This window comes from Colletotrichum phormii (genome assembly GCF_030913505.1).
Source record: "Colletotrichum phormii strain CBS 102054 chromosome Unknown BDP81scaffold_8, whole genome shotgun sequence".
NCBI lineage: Eukaryota > Fungi > Ascomycota > Sordariomycetes > Glomerellales > Glomerellaceae > Colletotrichum > Colletotrichum phormii.
In genome coordinates this window covers 1,227,267-1,252,471 of record NW_026851450.1, presented here as the reverse complement: position 1 = coordinate 1,252,471, position 25,205 = coordinate 1,227,267, and the positions used below count along the sequence as shown (strand labels likewise).

The window sequence follows — 25,205 nt, the reverse complement described above, 5'->3', positions numbered from 1 at the left end:
GACAATCGTATATTGAAGGATCCCGTCCACTGCGGGAGTATACCGAGAAAGGAAGGTCGTCAGCACCACCAACCAAACAGCTCCCCGCCACCATGCACGAGAAATCCTTTGTTCGAGATGTTGCGAATGGCACTTGAATGCTGGCGACCGCTGCCATTTGAGTTGGAGCTGTCCATCCTTCATTCCCCGAAACAACAAACACAGATCGTTGTATGCTCACGGAGGCGTCTCGATGGCGCATCGAGACGCATCAACACCGCAGCAATCGGCCTGGGAGAAGAATCGAGACTCGAACGAAGACGATGATGTGAGTCTCACAATGGAAGCAACGTCACACGACCCCGAAGAAGCAGCGCAATCCCTCCTCTCCTCCCACAACGCCAAACCCTCCCACCGAAAACACCAGCAACCTCAGCCAAACCGACGAAGCATCACAACAACCTACACCCGCCTCGCCGTCCTCCTCCTTGCCTCTGTCCTCTTAGGCGCTACCCTCTCAGCCCTCATAACAGCCATCCTCACAACCCACCTCCGCACCCTCACAACCTCCCACAGAAACGACAACACCCTCGCCTCCTCCACCGACCCCTCCTCCCGCCCAGTAACCTACCTCCAAACCGCCCCCTGCGGCTCAACACCAACCCAAGCCCGCGCCGCAGGCTGTCAATTCGACCTCATATCCTTCAACTGGCTCCCGCCCCAATGCCACGACGCCGCCCTCGCAGAAACATTTGAAGCGGAGCTCGTGGAGGCAGGACAGCTCGCCTGGTTCACAGACGCGAACCGCACGGCGCCGTCGTTGACGAGGGAGCAGATTATGACGGGGGAGTATAGTGCCGTGTATGTCAGCTTGGGGTACCATCTTCGGCATTGTACGGCCATGTGGAGGCGGATGCACCGTGCGTTGATGCAGAGCCGTGGTGGCGAGGGAGGTGGAGGTGGGTTGGAGAGGGTTGATAGTTATATTTGGGGTTATCACCATACTTTACACTGCGAGGAGGTACTGTTGAGGAGGTTTGGTGAGGTTGACGTGGGTGAGGTGTTTACGACGGAGGTGAGGATCAAGTATCCCGATTGTGGCGTCGTTTTAGGGCCTGTAGATTGATACATCGAGAGAAATGTGCCTCTGATAACGACGTCGAATTCTATTCGATGTGACGCATCGTCGTCGTCTCTATATGCTGCTGCCGAAGTCAGTGACGTGGTGAAAGAGGGACCAAAACTCCTGGTTTCAGGGTCGTCCTGGGGCCCGTAGGATGATAGACTGTGTTGATTCTGAGAGTTGGTGGGATGGGCGACAATGCAAAGACAAGCTGGGTTTCATTTGCCCTCATCCATCGTAATCTTCGCCATCGTCTCCGGCCCCTCACTCGCAATCCAACTCTGCAAACTCGCCTCCTTCTCAACCTTCCTCTCCTGCCTCGTCTTCAACCTCCAGCTCTCACCATCCACATTCTTCTTCTCGCCACCCGGCGTCACCTTGGGCTTCGCAAGCAACTTTCTCGAAAACGGTATCCGCCCAATATGCGGCCCAACTTCCGTCCCCGTCACCCGGTTCGTCTCAATCACAGTCCTCAACCTCTTGGCCGCCTCCCAATTCGACGTCACCGTCGTCAACTTGGCCTTCCACCCGTACAAGAAGGACGAGACGTTCATCGCATTCAACCCGGACCCCTTCTTCCCGACAGCCAGCGCTACGGCGGGGAGGTCGCCTTCCGTGACCATCCGCTGCGCATCGTCCCACGAGACAGAGTCCACAATCTGCACGGGAAGACGTAGGTCCTCGGGGACATGATGAACAGAAAGTTCCTGCAACTCCCTAACCCGCCTTGCTCGATCTCGATCACTCCCCTCAGGTCCAGCAGCCTCGCCCGGCTCAAACAAGATCCTCGTCCGCGCCTGCTCCTCGTCCGTCCCAATCTCCCCCACAATCTTGAGAAACGTATCCGCCGCCTCTCTTGTACAAACCAGCGTCCGGCCCGTGATGGCAGGGTACAGCGTATTCACCAACCGCGGCCCATTCTCCACCTCATCCGTCGCGTCGATCCGATGCTGCTTCGACCGCAACAGCTCCGACTCGGGCCCAATCGCCATGTGACTGAAATCCGACGCCAACGCCATGAAGACGGAACAATCCACATTCACCGTCGTCGTGAAATCCTTGTAATAATCCGCCTCCACCAGATTCGCAATCGCCTCCTCCAACGCGGGCGTAGCTTCCGTCAGGATCCCGGGACCATTGGCGGTCTCAACGACGAGATCCACGTCCTCGCCGCCCATCTTCCGCACCAACCTCAACAAATGATCCACAGCTTCGTTCTCCCCCTCAGACACCCTCGACATGAGTATCCTCACCCTCGGCCGTCGATAATCCCGATACGACGTCCTCGCCACAGCAACCATATGCCGCGCAACCTTGGCCACCTCGATACTATCCTCCGTCTCATCCCTCAACACCTCCAACATGGCCTCATCTGCGCTCTCATCCTCAAAATCCTCCTCCCAATCCCACCCCGCGTCCGCCATCTCGTAAAACAGCCTCCGCTCCGTCGTAGTAACAACCTTGACCCAGTCCGCGCCACCATTCACAACCAAATCAATCACGGCACTCACGCTCTTCCCCCCAACAGTCTTATAGCTCAACTCCCTCCTCATCCCCGTAAGCTCACAACACCTCTTCGTAACCTCCCACACCGTCTCGTAAAACTTATAATTCGACGCATCAAGCCTCAGCCGGATCCTACTATCCAGCGCCTCGGTATCAATCTCTGCCTCACCATCAGTCACATCATACGCCGCCACCATCTTCTCAAGGTGCTTCTTCTCAGACACAAGAAGCCGCTCAAAGAAGCCTAGCCCCGGGACGGCCTGGTTCCACGCCACAGGTTTATGTCCCGACGCCGGCCGCCTCTCTATGGCAGCCTTGAGCTGCTCCAGCTCATCGAGCAGGACCGTGATGCGGTCGATAATGTACTGGCATTGCTGGAGCAGTGAAGTACCGGGATCCGGTCCGAATTGCGGAAAGACTGCCATCGTTCTGCCCGGGTCCGGAGACATAGGTGGGCAGAGTCCCGGTGCTGGCGGGCGTAAACGCAAATTTCAACCCTGCGCGGGGTGAGCGATGTTCTTGGGATCATCGATGATGCCTTACCTTGGCGCACTCAAGAGAGTTCCCCTATGCCCACGTTTGACTCAATTTCCCGTGATTTGTAGAGGGGAGTCAAAATTTGGAGCCGAGACTGAAGGTGTATGACAGACGTTGATGAATTTGGCACAGCGCCGGGCCCGTGAGTAGACGAGGCAGTAGTGTGTGGGCCCGACGGTGGGGCTCCGACGGTGGGGCCGACAACCGGACCGCAAGTCGAGAATGACCACGAGGAAAAGGGACAGTTCTCACCAAGCATTCCACAATGGACAGACAAGTTTGAGCGGTTGAATGGCGAGCAAGGCTTTTTACGTAAAGCCTCGTTCTTCGCATTGCATTTAATCTTCCCTCGCTGGCATCCAGCCAAGTCATGTTCATTAAGGCGCATAAGTCGCCATCCAATCCCATCATCCAATGTGCCCTTCATCCACTGTGGCATACAAGGCGAGTCTCAGCGCCCATGATCCCAATGCACCCTGACTGTCGTCTAATCAATGGCAGAAAAGGTATAATGCCTCGGTCCAATGCTTCTCTCCCAGATGTAAACAACACTCTAGAAAACAGTACCGTCGCTATCGATCAAAATGGGCGGTTCTTTCGTGTTGGGTCTGCTAAACTCGGCCATCTCACGACCTCCCTGAGCCATTGTGTTAGTGATGTAGTTCCCAGATCCCAATGGTTCGGCTGAGCTTACCTTCCAGCTTCCGGCTTCGAGTATTTGGGCCAGAGTCAAGTGATTGCCCTTCAGGTCGTTCTTCATATGCCTGTTGACCTCTACGCAGAGCCTATCCAGAAAGCCGACCGTGACACCACGCCATTCGACAATCACGTCGTCGCTAGGCTCGAACATTGGCGCGACTTCAACTGGCTTGACGTTTGTCCTTCTGCAGTACTCATCGTAGTGCTCGAGGCCTCTCTCGGTATCGTCTGCCTTCAGCGTGAGGACTCCCAAGTCGATGAACAAACCGCCGTTGCGGTACTCGGGCAAGCCCGTGAGCAGTTCGACCCCGGCAAAGTGGATGCGCAGTAGTGATTGCATAGGCTGCATTAGACTGTAGCAGAGCCACTGCGTAAGCTTATGAAACGGCAGAATAGACTCCCACGCCGCGGTCGAGTTCTGAGCAGAAGGCGGGAATGGTGAGAACTGCGAAGTCGTCGGACTCTGTGGGGGTTGCGGCATCGACTGGCAAGGCCAGGCATCGCCGAGAGATAGGCCGTTAATCGAGGTCCGGGATGCTGGCCAGATGGGCATGAGGCCGTTCATGAGGAGGTTCCATAATGTCGGGAGAATCACGATCGGCATTGAAGAAGCTTGCGTCGAGGGATGCGATAGGAGGTAATCTGAGACGGGTCAGTTCAGTTCTGGCATGTTGCCCATAGTCGGTCTTGAACGGCTGAAAACTTACCAACAATGTGACCTGGCCGGCCACTATCGCCAAAGTATTCCCTCTTTTCGGTAAGGGCATTCGCTAGCCGCTGGAGTAATTGTGACCTGCCTTCGATGCCGGCCATTTCGTTGCCCGGTTTCGACTGCAAGCCAGCAGCTACCCTCTCCACTGTGAGGTTGCGCAGTCCCTCCTTGTCAACTTGAAACTTGTTTTTGCTGTCGCTGGAGAAAAGACCCTGGCAGTTTATTAGTAGATGCGTGGGACTCCGAGTCTTCAATAGACTTACACTCTTGAACATTTCCAAGCTGGCGACGGCGATGCCTTCTGACCTGCGGTATATGCGTCCATTTTCGGTGCTCTTGTAACTCCACTTTGTGCCTGCACCAGCGTCCAGCAGCACACTCACGAGAAAAAGGTCAATCATGCGACGACACTTTTCGCTATTGTCGACATCCTCGGGGAATGTGGAAAGAAGCTGGGCAATGCGGTCGCGGCCGCCGACGCAGAAGTGCTGGTGTCTTCCGTGGCCAGGAATCGAATTGTACGGGGCGTCGTAGTCTCTCTACAGGGGGGGGGGGGGGTTGCAAGGTCAGTTATACTACTATCCGCTGACCCAGATAGCGTGGGGGTTGGAGGTGCCAGGACATGCAAACACCTGCAGAAGTGCTGAGAAGGCTGACTCGTACCTTGATGATCTGAGAAACGAATGTCACAACGTCCGGGAACTTGCGCATATCCACGTCAAAGTGCTTCAATTCATTACGGATCGCCTTGTCCGTGACAATCTTGCTCCTTTCTCTGACCGCCCCCAAGCTCCTGAGGTATCCCGCGGGGTCAAGCTGCGGGTCAGGAGGACGCGGCAAATCGACCTTGGGTATGGAGGTGGGCGAGAAGGGCGTCAAAGGCGTGCCGGGCGTTGTGCTCGTCCCGGAGGATCTGTTCATAGTGGTGCTGCGTGGCGGTGGTGATTTAATGCTGGATGCACCAGAGGCGATGCTCACGTTTGACGTGTTGATCGATGGCTTGCCCGAGGCTTTGGGGGCCTTTTCCTTACGCGAAAACAGGCCCATTTTGGCTGAATGGGGGGGGGGGGGACCGCCGGGTCGAGGTGTTCGTGAGATGGCGGTTGGTGGGGTTTGGCTGGAGGGGTTCAGGTGGTGCTGAACTGACCTCAACTCGGTTCAAGGCGAAGCTTCCGAGTGGCCAGCTGGTGGCTCGAACTTCGGACAGCTACAAGCTGTGCTGTGGCGACACAGGCCTGTTGCGACGATCACCGTGGCACGCGTGGCCGGGGGTGGGCTTCGCTTCCGGGTTCGTCAGGTGAGTTGACAGGCGTGTTATGCTTCTTCGCTTCGCCAACGATGCTGAGAGGGCGAGAGAAAGATCGGAGGTGAACGACGATTCGAACCAGCAGCAGCAGCAGCAGCAGCAACGGTAGCAGCAGTAGTAGGAACAGCAATAGGAGCAGGGACAGGAGGGAGGGGAGACCGGAAGATGATAAGTCGAGGGTCTGCCACGCAAGTTTAATAGGGGGCGGTTTTCTGGACTTGCGGGGAATAATATCCAGCAGTCTGCTTCTGGAGCCGTGAGCAGCTGGTTGCGCACGAAATGTCCAGGCCCTCTCTTGTGCTGGGGGGGCTTGTCTTGTCGTGCTTGTTCGGGGGGGGGGGGGCGAGGGCTGCTCTGGGCTCAGGGACCGATTCCCTTATTGGTGTTAGAGTTCTGGCCGACGTCGATCTGGATCAGGGATACCCGCTGGAGCTAGACGAACTGCTTTTGGTCTGGTTAGCTGGAAAAATGTCGAGCCACCTTGAGCCATTCCCACTGCGCCCACGCCGGACACAGACAATGAAAAGACACGCAACCGCCGGAAAAATGGCACACGAAAAAAAGAATTGGGGCTGATTGGGGGTGGCATGGTGAAGCTGGAGTTATGCAGACAGCGGAAGAGATGTGTTTGATGGGTAAAGGCCAAGATGTGCTTCGTAGATAAGGCAAGGTGCTGCTGCGATTCTTTGTACGCTTCCCATGTGCCTGTCTGCCTTCTAGAGTCCTGTCTCCGTACGTTCTGGATCTGCCTCGGACTCTTGAAGCTCTCCATCGTGGGGCACACTGGCTCGCAACCTTGTTGTCGGCCACCTGGCACACCCCCCGTGCCCCCTCGCAGCGCTATGCAAGCAATGGTCCGGGGCATCTACAAGGAATGCAAAGCATAGACATTGGGTGCGGATTGAGGTTTTGCGGGAGGCGGGGAACTAGCTGGAAGGAGGGTCTCGACCACTTACGGATACTGAGATGACTTCCGACGTGCTCTCGTCACTCTTCTCCCAAAGGTTGTGGATCAATGAAGCAGTAATCGATGTTCTCTAACAGGCGGTCTGTCGCAAAGGGTCTCGCCCTGTGTCTCGGTGGTATAGCTGGCTGTTGTGGGACGGAGAAAAGGAAGCAAGCAGGCCGTTGGGACGCGACGATGAGAGAGCAGCAGCAGCAGCAACAGCAGCAACAGCAACTAAGCAAGAACTGAAGGTGAAGGACGAGACAGGGTCGATGTTGACGTTGGATGTCGAGATCTCCGGGGACTGCGAAGCGCAAGCTGGATCTCGGACGGTGGGGTTGGGTTTGCGGAGAGAAATTTGGCAGCGGGAGCGAGGGCGATAAAAAGATATCCGTCCGTCGACCGGATCTGAGCTAGGCCAAGCGGGATCTCAGAGGCGTCCAATGTTTGCAGTAGTGGAAATGAAGATCAATATGCGGCGACTCTAGCAGGGAGGGGATGCAGGCGCGGCAGAGTTGCTTGACACCGAAGCTCAGGAGCTGGGTGAAAAAAAGCAACCTGCTGGAACAGCGCGGCCGGCAACACAACGTCAATGACCAATTGGGCTCGGACAAGAGGCGAGCGGTATCGAGCTTGGCCTCTCGGAGGCTAACCGCCGTCTATATCGGGTGAGGTAGCAGCGTACGTGTATGATGTTGAGACAATGCGACAGGCGGGACGAGTGGATGAGGCCAATGCTGGTGCTGTAATTAGATGAAAACGTCTCTGATATAAGGAACTCTGAAGAGCTGAAGGAGCTCCGCGCATTGTGTGTTGGCTGTTGACAAGTCAGGAATAGGTTGCCATGGAAAGAATACAGAGGATTAGAAGAGGTGCGAGTCAAGAGGGTGTATGTCTGCTTCAGCAAAGTGCGCAAACTCCAGACGCATGTGCAGAGAGACGAGATGAAGGAAACTCTGTGGCACGCGGGTCGTCGGATCGAGACGATGCGCGACGAGGCGAGGCGAGGCGAGGAGCGTGGGGACAAGAGTTGTAAGGTGGGCGTGGCCAGAGCAGCGGCGAAGCAGAGCAGAGCAGAGTACTACGTACTCCGGAGGCAAGTAATGTACCTTGCGCCGTGCGGATACTTCACCCAAGGTACCTTACCTCAAAGCCGGGACAAGATGGGGCAGAAGTAGGAGCAAGATGACGGACGGGGGATCGGATGGCATAAGGGCAAGCCGAGGGAGACAAGGAGCAGGATGGGTACAGGATACCTAATTAGAAGACGGCTGATGGGATGGTAGTCTCGCGGGACGGTAATAGGATGACTAGGATGACCGGACTCAGCAAGAGGAGAGAAAAAATAGCGAAAAAAGAGCCACTCTGACTTACGAGTTACGACCTTGCGGATGGATACAAATGCAACTGAATGGATGGATGTTTTTGGGTCGACAAGGTCGGGGTCTGTATGCAGCTCCGACCGGGAATAACCCCCCAGTCTGCGGTCTCTTTGCTTTGTCCTTTTTTTCTTTTTTTTTTTTCCAACGGGAAAAAGAACTGTTTGCCAATGAGCTCTCGGCTTGAGGAATCTCGCGTCAAGAAGAAAGCTAACGGAGAGAGAGTTTCTGAAGGAGTGAGTGAATTGATGACTTGTAAAGTTGTGATGTTTCTTGAAATTCTAGATTGAATCAATCTGAGAAGGAGAGAAGGAAGGAAGCCAGGCAAAGTACGTATCGTGGGACCTGCGTCCCGACTCCATCCTTCCCGTTCCTTCCACACCACGTAAGGCACCTACCTACTCCGTACCTTCCTATGATTTCATGAAGCATTCGAAGCACCTTCCTCGGGATGTGAGGTCGGCCGAGATACATGGGAGAGTACCTTGCATACCCAGTTATCTAAGGACTACAGTAGGTACTTACCCTTAGGTAGGTACCGGCACGTGAGGAGGTACTCGTGGCCTTTCTCTTGGATCAAATGCCGTCTTCGCTAGGTACCTTTCATTGAGGCATTCCTTTCCTCTTCATCTCAAGGAATCTCGGTCACCCGACAGACTCCAAGTGTACCAACATTGATTCCGACATTGGGCCACCAATACGGAGTACTCAGACAGTCAAACTCGTCCCCGACCTTGGGGACGGCACGGGAAGGAAGGGACGCCAGAAGAACCACAAGACTCCAGAGTCTAGCGGGCACGTTGCAGGGAATCCCGGACCAACAGACAATGAGGGACTTTACCGTCGTATGTCTCCATCCAAGTACATATACTGCGTATCCACCAGTCCATACGTCCCAAATTGTCGTCCAACTTTGGTGATTTGCTGCAGATGCCCAGAGAGTCGCGGAAGGGTCCAAGTCGAAATCTCGAGGTACGAAGCTCAAACTGCTCGGACATGGAGAGAGTCTCTCTCCACTTCACCACTGTACCTGAGAAACTGCCCACAGTGCGTCTCTTCCGATTCTTCTCAAGCTTTCAGTGCATGGAGCCACTGGACTGGAATTAAGCGAGACATGTGTCGTCCAATGTCTGCAGCCCGCTAGACAGCCCCGGCCAAACTGGGGCCCTCGGCTCCACCCAGCGCGGACTCTCGACAATTGAACACCGGACGGCCTGGCCAACAGGCGGAAGGCGTTTGATCCACACCTGTCCCGCGCCTGGTCCGGGCGTTTTCAGTTCAGTCCAGGGTACCTACTATTAGCACCTCCCCAGGGAAGGATTACTGAGTATTACCATTACCTACCTTTCAACGTAGGTATCTTTCCATTCAGGTGACTATTTTCTTCACATTCATATTGCTGATTGCTACGGATCATTTTCAGACGCAAAGACAGGTGCATAGGCACTCGTATGGATGCGCCCTTTACCTGTCTCCTTTGCTGGTTCAAATTAATCGTGACTTCCGCTACTCGTCCCTGCCGCCAGACTAGACCTTTGGCTTCCACATTCGGACACAGGGCACCGACGCCCGAAGGAAGCCACTGCACTTGTGCACCTTCCGTTACTTCAGCCAATGCACAGACCGACTGACCGAGGTCCTCAAGGCTCACAGTGTCTTTTCGGTGCCGTCATCTTCCCCAGATCGTCGCCAACTGGATACCCATCATCCATCCATCATCCATGGACAATCCATCAACACCACCCACTCGCCCATCGTCATCCTCAATTACCACGCCACCAACAACGACCAACACCACTATCACTGCGACCTCACTGCTGATCTGGCCCACCATTGCAAATCACCAACTGATTCAGTTGCGTTCTGCACCGAAAGCTTACTGTCCAGGGGACCTCATCTCTTCTGCGTGCGCCTCATCACAAGCAAGGGACCCCCCCCCTCCGGAATCACTCCCGGCGACCCATGACAGTGTCTTGACTCTTGACTCTTGCTGCCGCATGTTCGTCGCTCGACCACGCCTCATATCTGCTGCGAATGCGATGCTGCGACAGGTCAATTCGACATTGCGACGCCCCAGTAAAGAGCCACGACCCATGACACTGGCTGCAACGCCCCAATCACGGCTTCCGTACCCATACAGTGTGATCGACAGACATGCTGCGACAGAGCCCCAACCGATGCTTTTCGTCGAGATTTTCTTCCCTACTTTCTTCACCCCTCCATACTTTCTATGGACAGACTCCAGTCGAGCTGTAATCATGGTACGATCGTTCCATAGGTCCCATGTCCAGGGCCGGGGCCGCTACGGAAGGCTCCCACGCTCCCTAGTCACCAGTGGAACTCAACGACCGACCACCACGGGAACCTAGGGACCGAGGGAAAAACGTGCCAAAGTCAACGCCTAGCTCTACCGTAACGAGTTTGCCGCTGCCTTCAGCCATCGAGGCCCAGGATGACCCTCGACTTCCACGCATTACACATTACGCCCTTCTCAGCAACTACTACCATGCTCCATTACTACCATAATTCGCTGGCTCCTTGGGCCAGTGTCGATTTCTAGTGGCCCTTTACGATCCGACTCCTGCCATGGCGGGTTGGCTACCTACAGTACTCCGTACAAAGTCGTGGGAACCAACATGGGGCTTGGGGGCCAGGCGTGGCAGAAAATCACATCGCGGCGCGGAGAGCAGCAAAAGCCCACCTACTAAACGTGCCTACGCCATGCATTACCTACATGCGCCCACCGTATCAGGTCGACCACCATCGTCGTTTGTGAGCGTCGCCGGCATCTCGGAACCGCATCCTGCCCACCGGTCTATCAGCCACGGCGCACGCTTGCCTCCTTGCCTGCTTCGGGTGGTCAAATGTGTGATGGCCAGTTCGCTGAATGCCTATGCAGTACGAATCACGGCCAGCTCCAGTCTGTTCCGGTCCCGTAAAGTATCCAGCCAATCAACCATAGCGCGTCTTCCCACAGGGCCGAGCAAGAAGAAATCTGCACATCCGTACTCTGTACTCCGTACCGAGGTCGAGAGGATTCATCCAAGCCGGCTGCCTAGAATTTGGTCGCCGGCTCGCCGTTACCCATTCTCCACCTGTCTGCCATTCTGGTTCGGGGACGGTGGACGTTGGGAAAGAAGAAAAGAAATTGTTTGCTTTCGAGTCCCAGATGCAACGTCGGCCGCCGCGCACACATGCAAGTCCCAGGTCCATCTCACTTCGGCTACTTGGTCCTGCAGCTAGGCGCAATCGACACTCGGGCTCACGGACAGGCAAGCAGGAAAGCAAACGGCCCGGTAGGGGATACCCTCGAGAGGGGCTCCCAAGAGAATCTCACAAAATTTCCTCTGCCGTCTCTCTGGAAGCCTGGAAGGTTCCGTACCAGGGACCTGGGCTCTGTGGGATTGGAGGATGGCCGGTCTGTGTTGCAGTGCAGCCGAAGTCTGCAAGGTACGGGAGACTGTGCACGTTTCTGGAATGACCCGGACTTTAGCTGCATGCCGCAGTGCGCCGCCTTACAGACTTGAGAGTTGAGAGCACACTTATTACGTTCGCGTGGTGGTTGTGGACAGTTGGCAGCCATTTGGTCTAATGGTGCCTCGCAATGTTTTGGCATTGGACCACGGGCCGCAGCGAGCTGTTCCCGGAAATGAACCAACTGGCCAACCGCTTTGGCTGAAAGCCTGCACTATGGAACTCCGTACACTGTCTACGAAGTATTCGCACGAAGTACATCTGTGGCACAAGGTCACATCGAGATGTGCATGCGCAGACAGACTACAGCAGCTTACCGTCACATCGAAGGACTCGATTGCATCAAGCACCTACTTCCTCTACCGAGTCCCCTTGGACGCAACGCAGGACCGGTTCACCTTTTCTGCCACGGCTTCTCACGGTTCAAAAAAGCCACAATACTTCAACCCTGTCTTTGGTGATGGGATCGATGCAGAATTGGCCAAGTACGGTTCTAAGACGCGCACCAACCAACCAACTGCCAACCAAGGTATGAGACGCCACAAACTCCAAGGGACGGACTTGAAAGCACAAAACCGTGCCGAGACCGGGATGAAAGGAGCCTCGTGCGCACTTTGCCTCGTGTTTCTCGGTACCCGAGCACGGACATCCGGACCCTTGGGCGTTTGCTCAACAGTACGGATACTGAGTGGGCAAAAAGACGTCTCAAAAATCATTTCCTGCCAAAGCGGACTACGAAGCCGAGGTGAGAGGATCATGATGGTCGACTCCTGATCATGTTGGTAAGGTCATGGAGATTCGCCCCTATTGCCTTACCTAGCTCATGACCCTCTGACTTGCGCTCAGGACCTTCAAAGAGGATCCCTCCGTGGTGGAAACACGTCGATCCGACCGCGCTTGGCGTTGCTTCTGACAGCTTGCTCGGTGGACGCCAAATTCAACGACAGATCAGATCAGTCCTTGTCTGCGGCACAACAGTCTGACATCGTGTTTGCTGCTGGACTCCCGACGCATCAGTACTCCTTACACAGACGACATCGTACTCTGTTCTCTGGCAGAGCCTCAAAGAAGAGGAAACTCCAGGTCGCTCATCGGCTTGTGCCACTTTCTTCACCGAACCGGGGGTGATCAGGCCCGCCGCACTTCTCCTCTACCTATCCTCCCATCCCCGGCGCCGCCCTTGGCCCCCCCCCCCCCCGGTCGTCGAGAAGCTCAGGCCCAGAGATGCTCAGTGTTGCCCTGGACCCGGCCCCCAAGGATGGCCCCAGCTTCTCGAATTTGAAGAAGAGCCCCAGACCGAAGGCGGCTAGCCTGAAAGGGAAGCTGCAAAACCAATCTTTCAATCTAAAATCGCCTGTTGAACTTTGCCATGTTCTTTGTCCCATGCGCACTTCAGCGTGGCTCCGCTCCCGGCCTCCCTCTCCGTCGACGATAATTCTGTTTTCGGGGCATCTCGCTGGGCCTCCTTTTCGTCTCCCTGCCAAGCCCATCTGGAATACGCAAAGAGGCTTGCTGGTTAACGAGGGCGCGCGCCTCCTCTAGCACGTTTCCGGAGACAACTCGGCCTTGCGCGACGCTGCCACGAGGTTGCCATGTTGAGCGCACCGAGGGTCTGGGTCGCTGGCGCTCGCTCCCAAGTATCCGTACTGATATTGCGCGCATTTGTGAGATCAGCTGTGTTCTATTATGCCGGCAGTTGACCCAGTCGTCTGCGGCGCCGGCCAGTGCAAAGCCTGTGAGACATGCCCAACATGGCGAGTAACTAGTCGCCGGTCGGCGCAACCCTACGATCACCGGGGAGAAGATCTGCCACTCCAGTTACCAAAGGTGTTCGGTGTTCGCCCACGGGTCAAATTTGACGCTCTTCGGTCATTCGGCGAACGCCCAGTCTATTGCTTGGGGACATTTGACGTCGTCACTAGAATATGTCTCACTTGTGACCGGAAGGAGCTCAGACATTGGTGTAGTCGATCGCTACGGTGTGGGTTTAGAGATCATGACAGGATGCCAGGTGAACCCCTCGATATCAGTACGACGAACAGTCATCGGAGAGACTGAAAGGGCTTGCTGTCAGGACGTGTTCATTTCATGATCCTGCCAAGATCTCTGGATGCCTGTTCCACCATGACAATACGGGGGGGGGGGGACTCAGGAAGCACGATGGGATCGCCTCCGGCTCGCGGACGGTTAGAGCCAACCAAGTTCTACGCACGCAAAAACCACAATAGTGACGAGACAGTCAAAAAGATGGACGATCTGGGAATCGAACCCAGGACCTACCGCATGCTAAGCGGTCATTATACCACTAAACCAATCGCCCGGTGGATGATCTAGCCCGGACTTGAACCGGAGACCTTCAGTGTGGCAGAGGAGAGGACGCGGCTCTCGAACTGTTAGACTGACGTGATAACCAACTACACCACCAGACCAGGAAATTTGTTGAAAGCGGATGTCAGTTTCTGCGTTCAAGGCTGCGCAGGGGCGGCGGGCGTCGTGGTGGGTGAGGGTTGCAAAAATTTGCAAACGGCTTTGGCAGGGTGTACCGGGAGATAACTTGTGGTGGAGGTCGGAGCCGACCGCGGCCGGCCGAAGTGGAGTTGAGTTCCGACGAACATGTAGCTATTTTTAGGGGTGACGGAACTACCAGACGAAGGCTTATGTCGTCGACGCGGAGTGGAAGTATGTCACCAGGGCGCCTTTCTTCCCTCGAGGTTGATGAGATGTCATATATCTCTGACCTTGGGTTTCATAAGATCGACTTGATCGCGGTAGACATGGGACTATGTTCGGTGTGTATCATTCTAAAGTGACTGTTTTGCCCCTGCCATGAGATATCTGATCGAGCCGTGAGGCAGGAGTACCTCTAAAAGTTGAATATAAAAGCCTTCTATATTCTATGTCTAATATAAATGCCCTCTTTGGATAACGGGATGACGAGTATACCCGGGTCAGCGTTCAACGTCGAGATAGTTCCTCTCAATATGCCACATCAGCCTCTCAACAATCGTCCTAGCATGAAACTTACACACCCCGGCCCACCGTCTCACTACATTTCCAGTGAGGGGGCCCGCAGGCGCAACACCGCTGAAGACGCTGGGTTATCACGATTGGAGTATCAGTCGTTGTATTTGGTTGTCGCCGGGGGCAAAGTTGTTCGTGAGTTGATGCTGCAGGGTGCATGTAGAATAGCGGAGGATAGGCGATGATGCTCAAGGGCAAAATCGCTGCAGAATGGGATTGAGGCGGTCGTGGGGGTGCGTTTCTGATGTTAAGGCATATCAATCTGCATGTTGTTGAGGAATTTGGACGTTTCTTTATATTTCTATCGCTTCACATGATGGCGATCAGCAATGTGGAAACCCAACTCCAACATATGGGTAGCAGGGAGCTCTGTTTTCATGCTGGATAATGGCATTCGACATAGGAGAGGAGAACAATCGTGTCTTGGACATCTCGTGTCTGAATTGAATTGGGACCACTGATGAAGGTGGCAGGCACATGTACATTCTTCAAAGTGATCATCGACTACCGCTCACTTACCAAGTTACTCAGTGATTTGGTACCTGCCTATAGTGGGTGAAAGCTTAAGAAAACGTCGTGGAAGTGAAAATGTGTCATACCTGTCCATTGCCAACAAAGTCTTCGCAAGATGTTTCATCAGCATGCAGCAAGACAAGTCCCGGTAGCCAGCCTGCTGCGGGCGTAGCCGCATGAATCAGTGTGGTCCATGAAGAAGTAGATCGGACTGAATGGACACGAGGAAACGCAAAGATTCCATTCCGTATTCGCAGAAAAGAACAGGCCCGGCCGGGGCTTGACTGTGGAGGAAGGCGCGAGGTAGTTAGGTTGCCCAGGTGACTCGCCCCAAACAATCAACAACACCCTGAGGGCCACGATCCCGCGTACGCCCTGCCCCAGTAGTATATTCATCCCATCTATCCACACTGCCCATGGCCGCCAGACGAGGAGAAGGGTATGTACCCCCCCCCCTCAAGTCCAATTCTGTCACCAGCACAGCAGGCGCCCTCTAGGTCGGGGGTCAGGTCAAACTGTGGCGTGGTGGTGGAACGGTCAGTGGTCAACCACTTTCGCCAACCAGCCTACTCGACGACAGGCTTAGCGACCGAGTTCGAATCCCAGCATGAGCACCAAGAGATGTAGCCCCCAGTCCAGCACCGGGGGGTGAACTCTTTTGCCAGTTGGGAGTGAAGAATATGATGATATTTTTGGCCCCTTTGAGCAATGTTTTACACCGGTGAGTATTTGGAAATCTGATTTGATGCTAGGACACCTACGCTTTCCTTGCGACCTTGGCCTATGGCAGTTGCCTTTAGGCATCTGCCCTTGCCGCAGCTGCCTTCTAGCTTGACTCAATCTACATAGGTGGGCTGAGGTGCTTTCACACACATGGACAGCCCAGCTCATCTACTGGATCATCGCCGAGTCTGTTTGATATAAGGTCGCGCAGGACGAAGCTGGAAGATGAACCACTTTCGACCTTTCTTGCCGCTCCTTTCGGCTGACTAGACGATCCGACCTCTTAGCATGGTGAGACCATGCCGGTGATAGGGCACTCGAGTACTTGCACCTTTGAAACGTTGACTATCAGCTTACGGCGGGTAGGCGGGAGAAAGAGAGGGAGTAAGAAGTACTCTGAGGCAATGTTCGTCGTCAATCTTCACCTGCATACTTTGGGATTGTGAATAAATGTTTCATGAATGATCTCAACTGAGTTCGAGTCACCTCGAGTTAGCAAACCACATCAACACACACGTACGAAGAACCAGAGAAACTGCCATCGGGCGGGTGATTACGATGGCATCGCATACTGGCCCAACGATAGAGGCACTACCCAAAGCTGGCCAGAACCCACATCGGAAAAAGCTGGATCGTTCAGATGATACTTGTCCTTGCGCATGAACACCTGGTTAGATGACTGGTGTCGCTTGAGGCGTTATGTGAGATTGCGTAGCGCACAGGAAACCATACATAACCAATTCCTAATACTTGGCATTTATCCAAAAGGTTGTGTAACAACATCTTTAGTAGCGGGCGCATATCCCGTGGCGTACCTCGTCCTCAAAGCGCTGAGTAAGTCACGTGTAAGATATTCATGAGCGAATAAACACAGATCGGTCTCATAAGGTGAAGTATCCTTAGCATGGATTACGAAGATGTGGGTGGAAGACGAGGCAGGCCGTAAATCAGGAGATCAATAAATACCCTTAACCAACCTCACACATCTTGGCGAATGACGCGAACAGCTCATCTCTTATAACAAACTCCAGATCCCAAGCCCCAGCTCGGTAATATAAGTAACTGATTCATCAGTGAACAAAAGAGCAAAAGCTCGGGTGGCCAGTTCGTGACTCGAACTGGACCCCTACGGAATCCTCCATCCGTTGACTTCTCGAGATTTCATACCAAGTTCTGTACTAACGGACCAGGGCGTTATACCGCTCGACCATGAGGATCGATTGGGCTTGGTTGACGAAAGAGCGATTCAGTCTGAATACAAGGCAAGGTGAGGCGAGCAAAGCATCGAAAATGGAAGGGGCTAACGGAAGCGTGGGTCACAAGGTGAGGCAGGCACGGTCGACAAGCCTTCCCTTCCCTATCACCTAAGGTAAGGCACCCAGAAGGAAGAAGAGGGGACCATCGGGCTCAGCAACGGTACCATGGCATCTGTGCCGAACGCCCGGGCTAACGACGACAAGGGTTCAATGCTCCAGAAGAATATCGGGATTCCTTTGCTCCGAGATGGGAAACTGGCTGAAAAGTAGTCGCGGGCTCTTAGATATGCACTCCTGGACGTTGTTGCTCGGGCATTGTCAGCCGCGATTCACTGTCACTGGCGTCATGGCATTTGGGAGAAGGGTTCTCTATTATTGCGTTGTGGCAGCATGGTACCCAGATGATTTGTCTTGTTTCTACACCCATATGGTACAGTATCTTTAAAACTCCTTCTCTTCCACAAAAAGTCGGGAGTTTTCCGTCCGTCTTCTTTTCGATATTTTACAATTGCAAGCAAGGCACGGTAAACCCCAGTCAATGCTTTCACCACCACTTACTCGTCACCCGCAAACCACACCCCCCTGAACGCATCACCTATTTCTTCCGCGTGTCGCTCCAGAACCTCTGCCTCTCCTGCTCGCCCCTTTGCTCAGCGTACTTCTTGGCAGCCTTCTCCGCCTCGCGCTTGCGGCCGGCCTCGACGTGGTTTCCGGCACCGCCCTTGGCGTTGTGGACGGTCTGCTTGAGGTTGTCCATGATGCCCTTGACGCTGCCGGCGTCAGCCGCAGGGGCTTCGGGGGCAGGAGCCGCGCGGGGGGCCTGGTAGTTCAGACGCGTGGGGCCGGAAGAGATTCTGGTCGTGGCGGCTTTGGTGCTGATGGGAGTGGCAGTGGGAGCGACGATGGGCGTGAGGCCGAAGAGGTTGCGGAAGGCGGACTTGGTGAAGAGCCAGTTCTGGGCGACACCGATGATACCGGTGATGAAGAAGTAGAATTGGACGCCGGCGGGGAGGTACGAGGTGAAGATTACGGAGAGGGGTCCGAGGATGTACATCATCAGCTTCTGTTGGGCCCTGCTCTGCGGCGTGGCGTATTTGGAGCCGAGCTGGAAGTCGACACGTCAGTATCCGAATTGAATCAATTTTGGTCCCCATGGGGGTTCACGTACCTTGACCATGGCAAACATGGCCACCGGACCGGCAATGGGGAGGAGGAAGTAAGGGTCAGAAACGGTCAAATCCGTGATCCAGAGGAAACCACCAGTCTCCATGCCAGGAACGGGGATACTGGCAGCGCCATTGAGGACACGGAACATGCCGTATCCAAAGGGAATCTGGAGGAGACCCCAAAGGCCGTTGAGGGGGTTGACGCCGGCGCGCTTGTTCATCATGGACATGTCGCGACGGTGCTCAGTTATGGCGGCCGAGTCACCGCGCGACACGGCCTCCGTCATCGCTCTCCGGGTCTCTTCATACGCCGGATCCTTCTGGAGCTTTTGCATTTTCGCCGTGGTGTCCTGGGCCATGAGGAGCGGCTTGAACATGACGAGACGGAGGAGAATGGCCGTCGCGGCGATGGAGCCCCACCACGGCATGCCGGAGAAGACGTGGACGTGTTCTAGGGCCCATTGCATCACGCTCGAGGGGCCCCAGCCGAAGTCGAGGCCGAGGGTCTTGAGAAAGCCGATTTGTTCGGGGAGGTCGAGGAGGGAGGCGCCGTCGAGCTCGGGGAGGGAAGACGTCGGGGGAGCGACAGCCTCGGGGATAACGGGTGCGACAGGCGCGAGTGGAGGAGGGATGGATGAAACGGATGCTGAGGCGGCTTCGACGGGTGCTGAGGGCGCAACGGGTGCCACTGGTGTAGCTGGTGCTGGTGCTGGTGCTGATGGTGTCGGTGCAGGCTCAGATTTATCCCAGAGGGAGATGGCTCGTCTCGTCTCGAGGGAGCCGCCGATGGCTACTGTGCCGGCGAGGCCACCTAATCTGGAGTTGGTCGATCTCAGCGCCGCCCAAGGAGCACTGCCGTTGCGCATCGAGGTTCCGAATTGCCGTCCATCGCCGAGTCGTCTGGGTGCCCGAGAGATCTGGTCACTGCACGTCAGCACATGATGCGGGCGGGAACTCGCAGAGGGCCTTTTGAGTTGGGGAGGGAGGATGTACACTTTGACGGGTTATGCTGCTGGCCGCTCTCGTGGCGGGGAGCGAACGGAGAACGCCTCTGCTGGGTAGCATGGTGGGCAGATTCTGAGGGAGGAGGGTTGGGGGGTTGGTGAGGATTGAAGACTGACGCTCCAGTGTCTCTGTCTTCGATTAGGAGCGCGAGATGCTGGAAATTTTTGGGGACCTCGCCATTGGAATCGCGGACGCGCCGGGGAAATGTCGGGTGGGACGGGCAGCGGGCCCAAGCTCCGGCTCCGTTCCGCTGCCAGGGGAGAGTCACTGGCAATGGAACTGGGGACGAGACTCGGGAAGGTCAGCATTGGATATCATTCACACTGAGGAGCTTGATTGGAACTGGGTAGAGATGATCAAATTTGTCGAAAGAAGTCCATGGTGAACCATTAACGAATGAGGGAAAATGCTGTATTTTGGTTTCTTTTGATCCTCGAATATGTACGACCCTCGCTCGAGACTTGAACTCGTTACTGTAACCTGATCCACGCCATCTGTCCAAGGGCCGTACTCTGTAAATGCCTTTACTCCTCCCGTACGCCGATGCATATAGCCTTGCCTAGGTAGTATATCTGGCCTGGGCAGTATTTGTAACAATCCCGACACGCTCGCAGCAGCAGCTTTCCGTCGCTGAGGGATACCGTCGTTTCTTGTCTTCTCTTTTTAGGGTGGGTTGCGACCTCACATGATTGTACTTCACATGGTCGAGAGCGACCTGTCTTCATGGGTGCACCCGGCCTTTTATTCCCATCCGCCTAGTCACTCCAAGCTCGTCAAGTCATCGAGACCGGTGGAAGGCCTCCGGTGCTTGTCGCGAATCTCAAGGCCGGGGCCAATAGCGTGCGCCGTCCTCCGGGACAGAGGGAAGACCTGGGATGTGTATGTCAGAAACCATTCAAAACCTCATCATCGCCTGATGTTTGACTCTCGCAGTATGCGCATGCATTTAGGATGCACATATGCGAGCGTCGAATAACTCCGTTCGTACCTTAGTGCCGCCCCATCCTAGCCTGAAGGCAGCCTCGTGTGCAAACAACTCTCCAAAACCCAGCATCATGCCATTGATAAAGGGCAAGAACAGGTTGATAGCGGCCCCGCGCACCAGGCCCCAGAACGTGGGCGGCTTGTAGAGGATGATGGGCGAGTTCGACGAGGGAGGTGATTCGGTGAGGTCCTCGCCTTGGGAGTACTGTTCGCTGTCGGACCGGATTGTCACGCCGGACTCGGCAAGAGGGTGGAGGGAGTCGTCGGAAGCCATCGTCGACGCTGGCTTGTGGGTTTGGACAGTAGTGATCGTGGGGTGCTTGGGAACTTGGTCGACGAACAGGTTTACCGAGATTCGGCGCAGGGCAGTTCGATGATGGGACGGGGAGCTACGGCTACGGCATCACCTCGGAAAATCACACCTTAGCTGCCGCCTCCCCCAACGTGTTGCTGCACTGCGCCAATGGAACTTGGAGTCTGCGGGGTCTGTGCGGCAGGTATCATTGGTCTTTCCCCGTTGGAGCTTTAGCCACACCATGCTAGATCAAGGTAGATTAGATAAGCAAATACTGTGGCTGTGCTTGGTGGGGGTGGAAGGAAGGTTGAGGTGGGCGGTGGCTCCTCCCTCATGTCACAGGGAACGTGCTAGACAGCCAGGTACCTTCCGTTACGGATGCAGCTCCAATGGAAGCAGTTACGACCACTAAGCTGCCTGCTATTCATCTCCCACTTCGCCTTCGAATCACTGCAGGGCGCAACCTTCAAAGAAATCCAAACTTCAAAAAGACCACGGATTCACTGGTGATATCTCTACCTTATAAACCGACAACACCGCCATACTCAGGTTTGAGAGACCACTGCATTCTCTTTCTTTCTTTCGCCCATCCAACTCTGCATAATCGACACCTCACCGTTCCCCGCCAAACCACATCCAGTGCCGCCAACATGTCCGGTAGCTCCAACAGCGCTTCGCGCAACAATATTCTGCGCGACTTCAAGAGCCTGACGGGCATGCCCGAGGCTAGGGTGAGACATTCATTATAATCTACGGTGAATTACCTAGCTGACTCTGCGTCAAGTGCACAGAGTATCTCGAATCCGCAAACTGGGACATCGGTCTTGCCGCCCAGGCATACTACGCCGACCACGATTCTGGGGAAGAAGAGATTGAACCCGTTGCGCAGGCTCAACCTTCTGCTCCTACCCCCTCCGAATACACCGGCCCCCGAACTCTCGATGGACGACCCGCGCCTGAATCAGCCGGCAGAACGAGCACTGTGAAGAAGGCGGCGCCCAAGAAGAAGGGTCTCGCAACGCTCAGCTCCATCGGTGGAGGTCACGCACACGACGACGATGACGATGACGATGATGAGGACGACGACGACAGGGGTCGTGGCGACCTCTTCGCTGGCGGCGAAAAGTCTGGGTTAGCTGTGCAGGACCCGTCCCAGGAGGGCGGTGGTGGTGCCAAGAAGATTATCAGCGACATTCTCGCCAAGGCCAAGGCGTAAGTTCAGAACGCAGGAGGATACTAAGAGGACGAAAAGACTGATGCAGACCACCAGGAACGCTTCTCGGCCAGAGACTGCATCACCCGCAGGCCCTTCGCGCTCCGGTGCTTTCCGCGGAAGCGGCACCACCTTGGGTGGCGAGGGCAGCGAGAGCCGCAGTATTCCCGACCCTGATGCCCAGGAGGGCGCGAGTGGCTCGGCGGGCGCGACTGGCGAGCCTCAAGAGCGCACATTGCACCTATGGCAGGATGGCTTCAGCATTGACGATGGCGAACTCCACCGATTCGACGACCCCGAAAATGCTATGGACCTCAACATGATCCGGGCTGGCAGGGCTCCCCTGCACTTGATGAATGTTCGTTACGATCAGCCGGTCGACGTTAAGCTTCATCAACACCAGGAGAACTACCACCCGCTGCCCAAGTCATACAAGCCTTTCGGTGGAGAGGGACGCCGGCTCGGTAGCCCCGTACCTGGCGAGGGCAGCTCTTCGTCGACCGCAGCTGCCCCCGCAGCCTCGGCCCCGGCCAGCTCCAGCTCGACGGGCCCTCAGCAGACTATCGATGAGTCTCAGCCTACTCTGACCCTTCGTATTCAGCTGCCCAACGGCACCAGGCTGCCTGCTCGCTTCAACACCACCAACACAGTCAATGACGTCTACGAGTTCGTCCAGCGCGCTTCTGCGGATACCCGCTCCAGATCCTGGGTATTGGCCACGACATTCCCCAACAAGGATCACACTGACCGCACCCTGGTGTTGGGTGAGATGCCCGAATTCAAGAAGGGCGGCACGGCCGTCGTCAAGTGGGCTTAGACCACGATGAGGATGGAAAAGAAAATGGCGGGAAACGGGCGGCGTTTGGTACTTTGGCCCGCATTATAGCCGGGTGGCTTTGGGTCTGGGCATTTGAGGCCGTTTGCCTCTGCGTGGAATGTAGACTTGCTCGAGAAATAGACATGGCCCACATGGAACAGTAACATCAGATCGGCAAATTTTTTTTTTTGCTGCCGCAGCACCTTATACTATGTGTACATGTACATGTCTGTTGTACAGTTCTGAGTCCTTCAACGCCCTTTTTGAAATGGTATCATTAATCATCCCTTGCCATACGCCGCTGCGGCAAACCATCTGTCGCCTATACGTATCATCCAACTTGAAACAAAATCTGCGAGGTCCGTCTTTTTTTTTCACAGTCCATCTTCGCAATACTCTCATGCCGTGCTACCACCGCCTTGCGAGATCATGGTGGCTGGGCCGTCTAGGAATTTGAAATGCTCAATCGCGATCTGGCAGTTGAGCATGGCGGCGTTGAACCTGGCTTCGCCGGGTGGCAAGATGACCATGAGGTAGGTATTCGTCGTGAACTTGAGGATGAAGAGGTTGAAGCGCGTGCCGGCCTTGTGCTCCATACGCACAAACTGCTCTGCGTTACGCGGGGTACCGGTGAAGCGACTGATGGTCTGCTTGAAGTGCTTCATGATGTTGGACATGCGCTCCAGCCTGTCCTCGGTGGGGTTCCGCTGGCCTTCTTCCGATGTCCAGGAGGAGACGGCGAGGAAGGAGGTGCGCTCGAAGAGGAGGAGCTCCTCTGCCTCGATGGCGACGCCGAGGTTGGCGAGGTTGCGTTCGATTGTGGCTAGGTTGGGGACGAGGTCGTGGATGATGCTTGCCCAGGCCTTGTACAGACTCTGGTCCCAGATGCTGGTCGCAAAGGGGGTGATGTCGAAGCCGCCGGTGGAGGGCGCGGTCGAGGGGCTGGTGGGGTCGTCGGCGGCGTCCAGGTGCTGGTTGTGGAGGTAGCCGATGCTGTTTGCGTACTCTGCGGTGCGTTGGCGGACGACGCGGACGCGGTCGTCGTAGACTGATTCGCGGTGGGCGGGGACGACGAGGTCCATCTTGTGGATGAGAACGTAGATTTTGGCTCCTGGGGAGAACTGGAGGAGGGCGGAGATGATGGAGACGTAGGTTGCGAGGTCGCGGTCAATATCGCGGGACTCGATGTCGAAGACGTAGATGAGGACGCCGACGTTGGAGAAGACGTGGACGCGCTGCTGGGAGAGGTAGTTTTCCATAAAGGCCTCTTGGCCGCCGCAATCCCAGAGGTTGAGGGTGAGGTTTCCGAGGAATTTGACATGGGAGAGGTCGATGTCTATTGTTGCGCCGCTGTTTGGTATGGGTGTTAGTGTCTATACGGTCGAAATGGACAGATGGAACAGGTTGAGGGGGGAGAGGACTCACAGTCTCCGCGTATCACGGGCAATGTAGTTGCTAAAGATGATGCTTCGCATACTCGACTTTCCCGAACCACTCTTGCCCATGAGCAGGACCTTCTTCTTCTTGGGCTTCTTGACCTCGGCCAGGGGGGTGTTGCCCGGGCCATTGGTGTAGCCGGCGTCAGCCATGGTGTGTGTAGGCTATCCTGCGCTCGCGACTTGGAAAGCTATCCAGCACGTGGTGAAGAGGGGTTTGTGGATTGGGTGTGTGGTATTTAGCAACTGGGATTTCGGTGTCGTCGGATACTTTGGTTACAGGGTTCGTTGTCGGGGCGTCTTGAGGGTTGCGTAGAGACTGAACAGCGCTGGGAATCAAACGAGTGACTGGTATGCGGTGCTAAAGAAGATCGCTCGACATCGATTGAGTTTGTGTAGCCTGGTTGCGATGTTGAAATACCCGATGGGATTGAATGTTGATCATGGCCGCCTATGGATGGGCGCCGCTACCTGAATTCCAGGAGCCGCGCAGTACGTACCTGGACGGTGGACGTACCGGAGCTTGCGCGCTCCGATAAGATAAGCCGCTGCCTGGTGACCCCCCACCACCAAGGAACCGCTGCACGACTCCCTTCGATTTCGCCATCCTCAGTTCTCCATCTTTCAGCCCGAGTTCCACTGGTTCATCCCGTCCATCTGTTGTTTTACCCGCTGAGGAATACGATGGCGCAAGACTACCGGCCTCCCATCCTCAATGCCGGATTTTGACACAATTTCCTGAAAAAGTCTGGTGTAACTTGGAAGCTCAAGGTCTGCACATCGAGCACTGGGAATGCCATCACTGGAACGGAACGAGTGCGACTTTGTCGTCGATGATACCAAGAATACCATGACTTACACCAATGTCAAGCTGCCTGCCAAGGAATCTCGTCAATGGGACAATGGGGTGACACGAAAGCACATGAGAGCGCACGATACACGCATCGGTTCAAGATGCCCCAAAAAGTCTATGCCGGCGAAGACGACATTGTGTAACGGCGTCCTTGCTGGGCATTCTCGACAGAGGTCGGCTTGACAACCATCGCACACTTCCCCCGCTACACCACCATCCATAATCTGATTATCAGATATGGCGGAATCAAATTTTTCTTATG

General features: G+C 55.3%; 10 protein-coding genes and 2 non-coding genes across 12 annotated transcripts; 5 read left to right on the top strand and 7 right to left on the bottom strand.

Annotated features, from left to right (window-relative positions):
- Window positions 1–319: 319 nt before the first annotated feature.
- On the top strand, window positions 320–1,105 carry BDP81DRAFT_316909 (uncharacterized protein; the record flags this gene model as incomplete). The annotated part of the gene is made up of 1 exon (XM_060584207.1): window positions 320–1,105. The coding sequence occupies one exon, from the start codon at window positions 320–322 to the stop codon at window positions 1,103–1,105; it is 786 nt and encodes a 261-aa protein (XP_060446435.1).
- A 107-nt stretch (window positions 1,106–1,212) lies between these two features.
- On the bottom strand, window positions 1,213–3,200 carry BDP81DRAFT_214251 (uncharacterized protein). Its single transcript, XM_060582688.1, has 2 exons — window positions 3,152–3,200; window positions 1,213–3,077 (listed from the first exon to the last, which is right to left on the bottom strand). The coding sequence occupies exon 2, from the start codon at window positions 3,055–3,057 to the stop codon at window positions 1,321–1,323; it is 1,737 nt and encodes a 578-aa protein (XP_060446434.1). The 5' UTR covers window positions 3,058–3,077; window positions 3,152–3,200; the 3' UTR covers window positions 1,213–1,320.
- A 498-nt stretch (window positions 3,201–3,698) lies between these two features.
- On the bottom strand, window positions 3,699–5,603 carry BDP81DRAFT_393508 (uncharacterized protein; the record flags this gene model as incomplete). Its single annotated transcript, XM_060587835.1, has 5 exons — window positions 3,699–3,782; window positions 3,840–4,486; window positions 4,552–4,768; window positions 4,820–5,095; window positions 5,220–5,603. The coding sequence occupies 5 exons, from the start codon at window positions 5,601–5,603 to the stop codon at window positions 3,699–3,701; spliced, it is 1,608 nt and encodes a 535-aa protein (XP_060446433.1).
- BDP81DRAFT_425995 (uncharacterized protein) lies at window positions 5,587–5,996 on the top strand (the record flags this gene model as incomplete). Its single annotated transcript, XM_060590258.1, has 1 exon — window positions 5,587–5,996. A coding segment is annotated over one exon (258 nt), but the record flags the coding sequence as incomplete, so codon positions are not given.
- A 3,783-nt stretch (window positions 5,997–9,779) lies between these two features.
- Window positions 9,780–10,048, top strand: BDP81DRAFT_425992 (uncharacterized protein). The gene has a single exon (XM_060590257.1). It carries the CDS (start codon window positions 9,802–9,804, stop codon window positions 10,006–10,008), a length of 207 nt encoding a protein of 68 aa, XP_060446431.1. The 5' UTR covers window positions 9,780–9,801; the 3' UTR covers window positions 10,009–10,048.
- A 1,545-nt stretch (window positions 10,049–11,593) lies between these two features.
- On the top strand, window positions 11,594–12,657 carry BDP81DRAFT_214204 (uncharacterized protein). Its single transcript, XM_060582687.1, has 2 exons — window positions 11,594–12,443; window positions 12,508–12,657. Exon 1 carries the CDS (start codon window positions 11,779–11,781, stop codon window positions 12,433–12,435), a length of 657 nt encoding a protein of 218 aa, XP_060446430.1. The 5' UTR covers window positions 11,594–11,778; the 3' UTR covers window positions 12,436–12,443; window positions 12,508–12,657.
- A 1,252-nt stretch (window positions 12,658–13,909) lies between these two features.
- Window positions 13,910–13,981, bottom strand: BDP81DRAFT_t147. Its single transcript has one exon. It is a non-coding gene; the product is annotated as a tRNA-Ala (tRNA).
- Window positions 13,982–13,987: 6 nt separating this feature from the next.
- On the bottom strand, window positions 13,988–14,090 carry BDP81DRAFT_t146. The gene has a single exon. It is a non-coding gene; the product is annotated as a tRNA-Val (tRNA).
- A 3,372-nt stretch (window positions 14,091–17,462) lies between these two features.
- Window positions 17,463–19,575, bottom strand: BDP81DRAFT_347271 (60Kd inner membrane protein-domain-containing protein). The gene is made up of 3 exons (XM_060586135.1): window positions 19,334–19,575; window positions 18,343–19,257; window positions 17,463–18,279 (listed from the first exon to the last, which is right to left on the bottom strand). Exons 1-3 carry the CDS (start codon window positions 19,403–19,405, stop codon window positions 17,770–17,772), a joined length of 1,497 nt encoding a protein of 498 aa, XP_060446429.1. The 5' UTR covers window positions 19,406–19,575; the 3' UTR covers window positions 17,463–17,769.
- A 529-nt stretch (window positions 19,576–20,104) lies between these two features.
- BDP81DRAFT_448938 (mitochondrial import protein 1) lies at window positions 20,105–20,603 on the bottom strand (the record flags this gene model as incomplete). Its single annotated transcript, XM_060592350.1, has 2 exons — window positions 20,105–20,215; window positions 20,334–20,603. 2 exons carry the CDS (start codon window positions 20,601–20,603, stop codon window positions 20,105–20,107), a joined length of 381 nt encoding a protein of 126 aa, XP_060446428.1.
- A 671-nt stretch (window positions 20,604–21,274) lies between these two features.
- BDP81DRAFT_393504 (SEP domain-containing protein) lies at window positions 21,275–22,654 on the top strand (the record flags this gene model as incomplete). The annotated part of the gene is made up of 3 exons (XM_060587834.1): window positions 21,275–21,355; window positions 21,409–21,836; window positions 21,895–22,654. 3 exons carry the CDS (start codon window positions 21,275–21,277, stop codon window positions 22,652–22,654), a joined length of 1,269 nt encoding a protein of 422 aa, XP_060446427.1.
- A 398-nt stretch (window positions 22,655–23,052) lies between these two features.
- BDP81DRAFT_448936 (Gtr1/RagA G protein conserved region-domain-containing protein) lies at window positions 23,053–24,243 on the bottom strand (the record flags this gene model as incomplete). Its single annotated transcript, XM_060592349.1, has 2 exons — window positions 23,053–24,004; window positions 24,080–24,243. 2 exons carry the CDS (start codon window positions 24,241–24,243, stop codon window positions 23,053–23,055), a joined length of 1,116 nt encoding a protein of 371 aa, XP_060446426.1.
- Window positions 24,244–25,205: the final 962 nt, after the last annotated feature.

What these genes read in the sequence shown, in the direction of transcription:
- BDP81DRAFT_214251 (XM_060582688.1), bottom strand. Translation starts at nt 3,057, where the DNA reads ATGTCTCCGGACCCGGGCAGAACGATGGCAGTCTTTCCGCAATTCGGA.
- BDP81DRAFT_425992 (XM_060590257.1), top strand. Translation starts at nt 9,802, where the DNA reads ATGCACAGACCGACTGACCGAGGTCCTCAAGGCTCACAGTGTCTTTTC.
- BDP81DRAFT_214204 (XM_060582687.1), top strand. Translation starts at nt 11,779, where the DNA reads ATGGTGCCTCGCAATGTTTTGGCATTGGACCACGGGCCGCAGCGAGCT.
- BDP81DRAFT_347271 (XM_060586135.1), bottom strand. Translation starts at nt 19,405, where the DNA reads ATGCTACCCAGCAGAGGCGTTCTCCGTTCGCTCCCCGCCACGAGAGCG. An exon ending in GCAGCATAACCCGTCAAAGT is followed by an intron (nt 19,258 to 19,333) that starts GTACATCCTCCC and finishes TGCAGTGACCAG; the next exon opens with ATCTCTCGGGCACCCAGACG. An exon ending in CCATGTTTGCCATGGTCAAG is followed by an intron (nt 18,280 to 18,342) that starts GTACGTGAACCC and finishes GTCGACTTCCAG; the next exon opens with CTCGGCTCCAAATACGCCAC.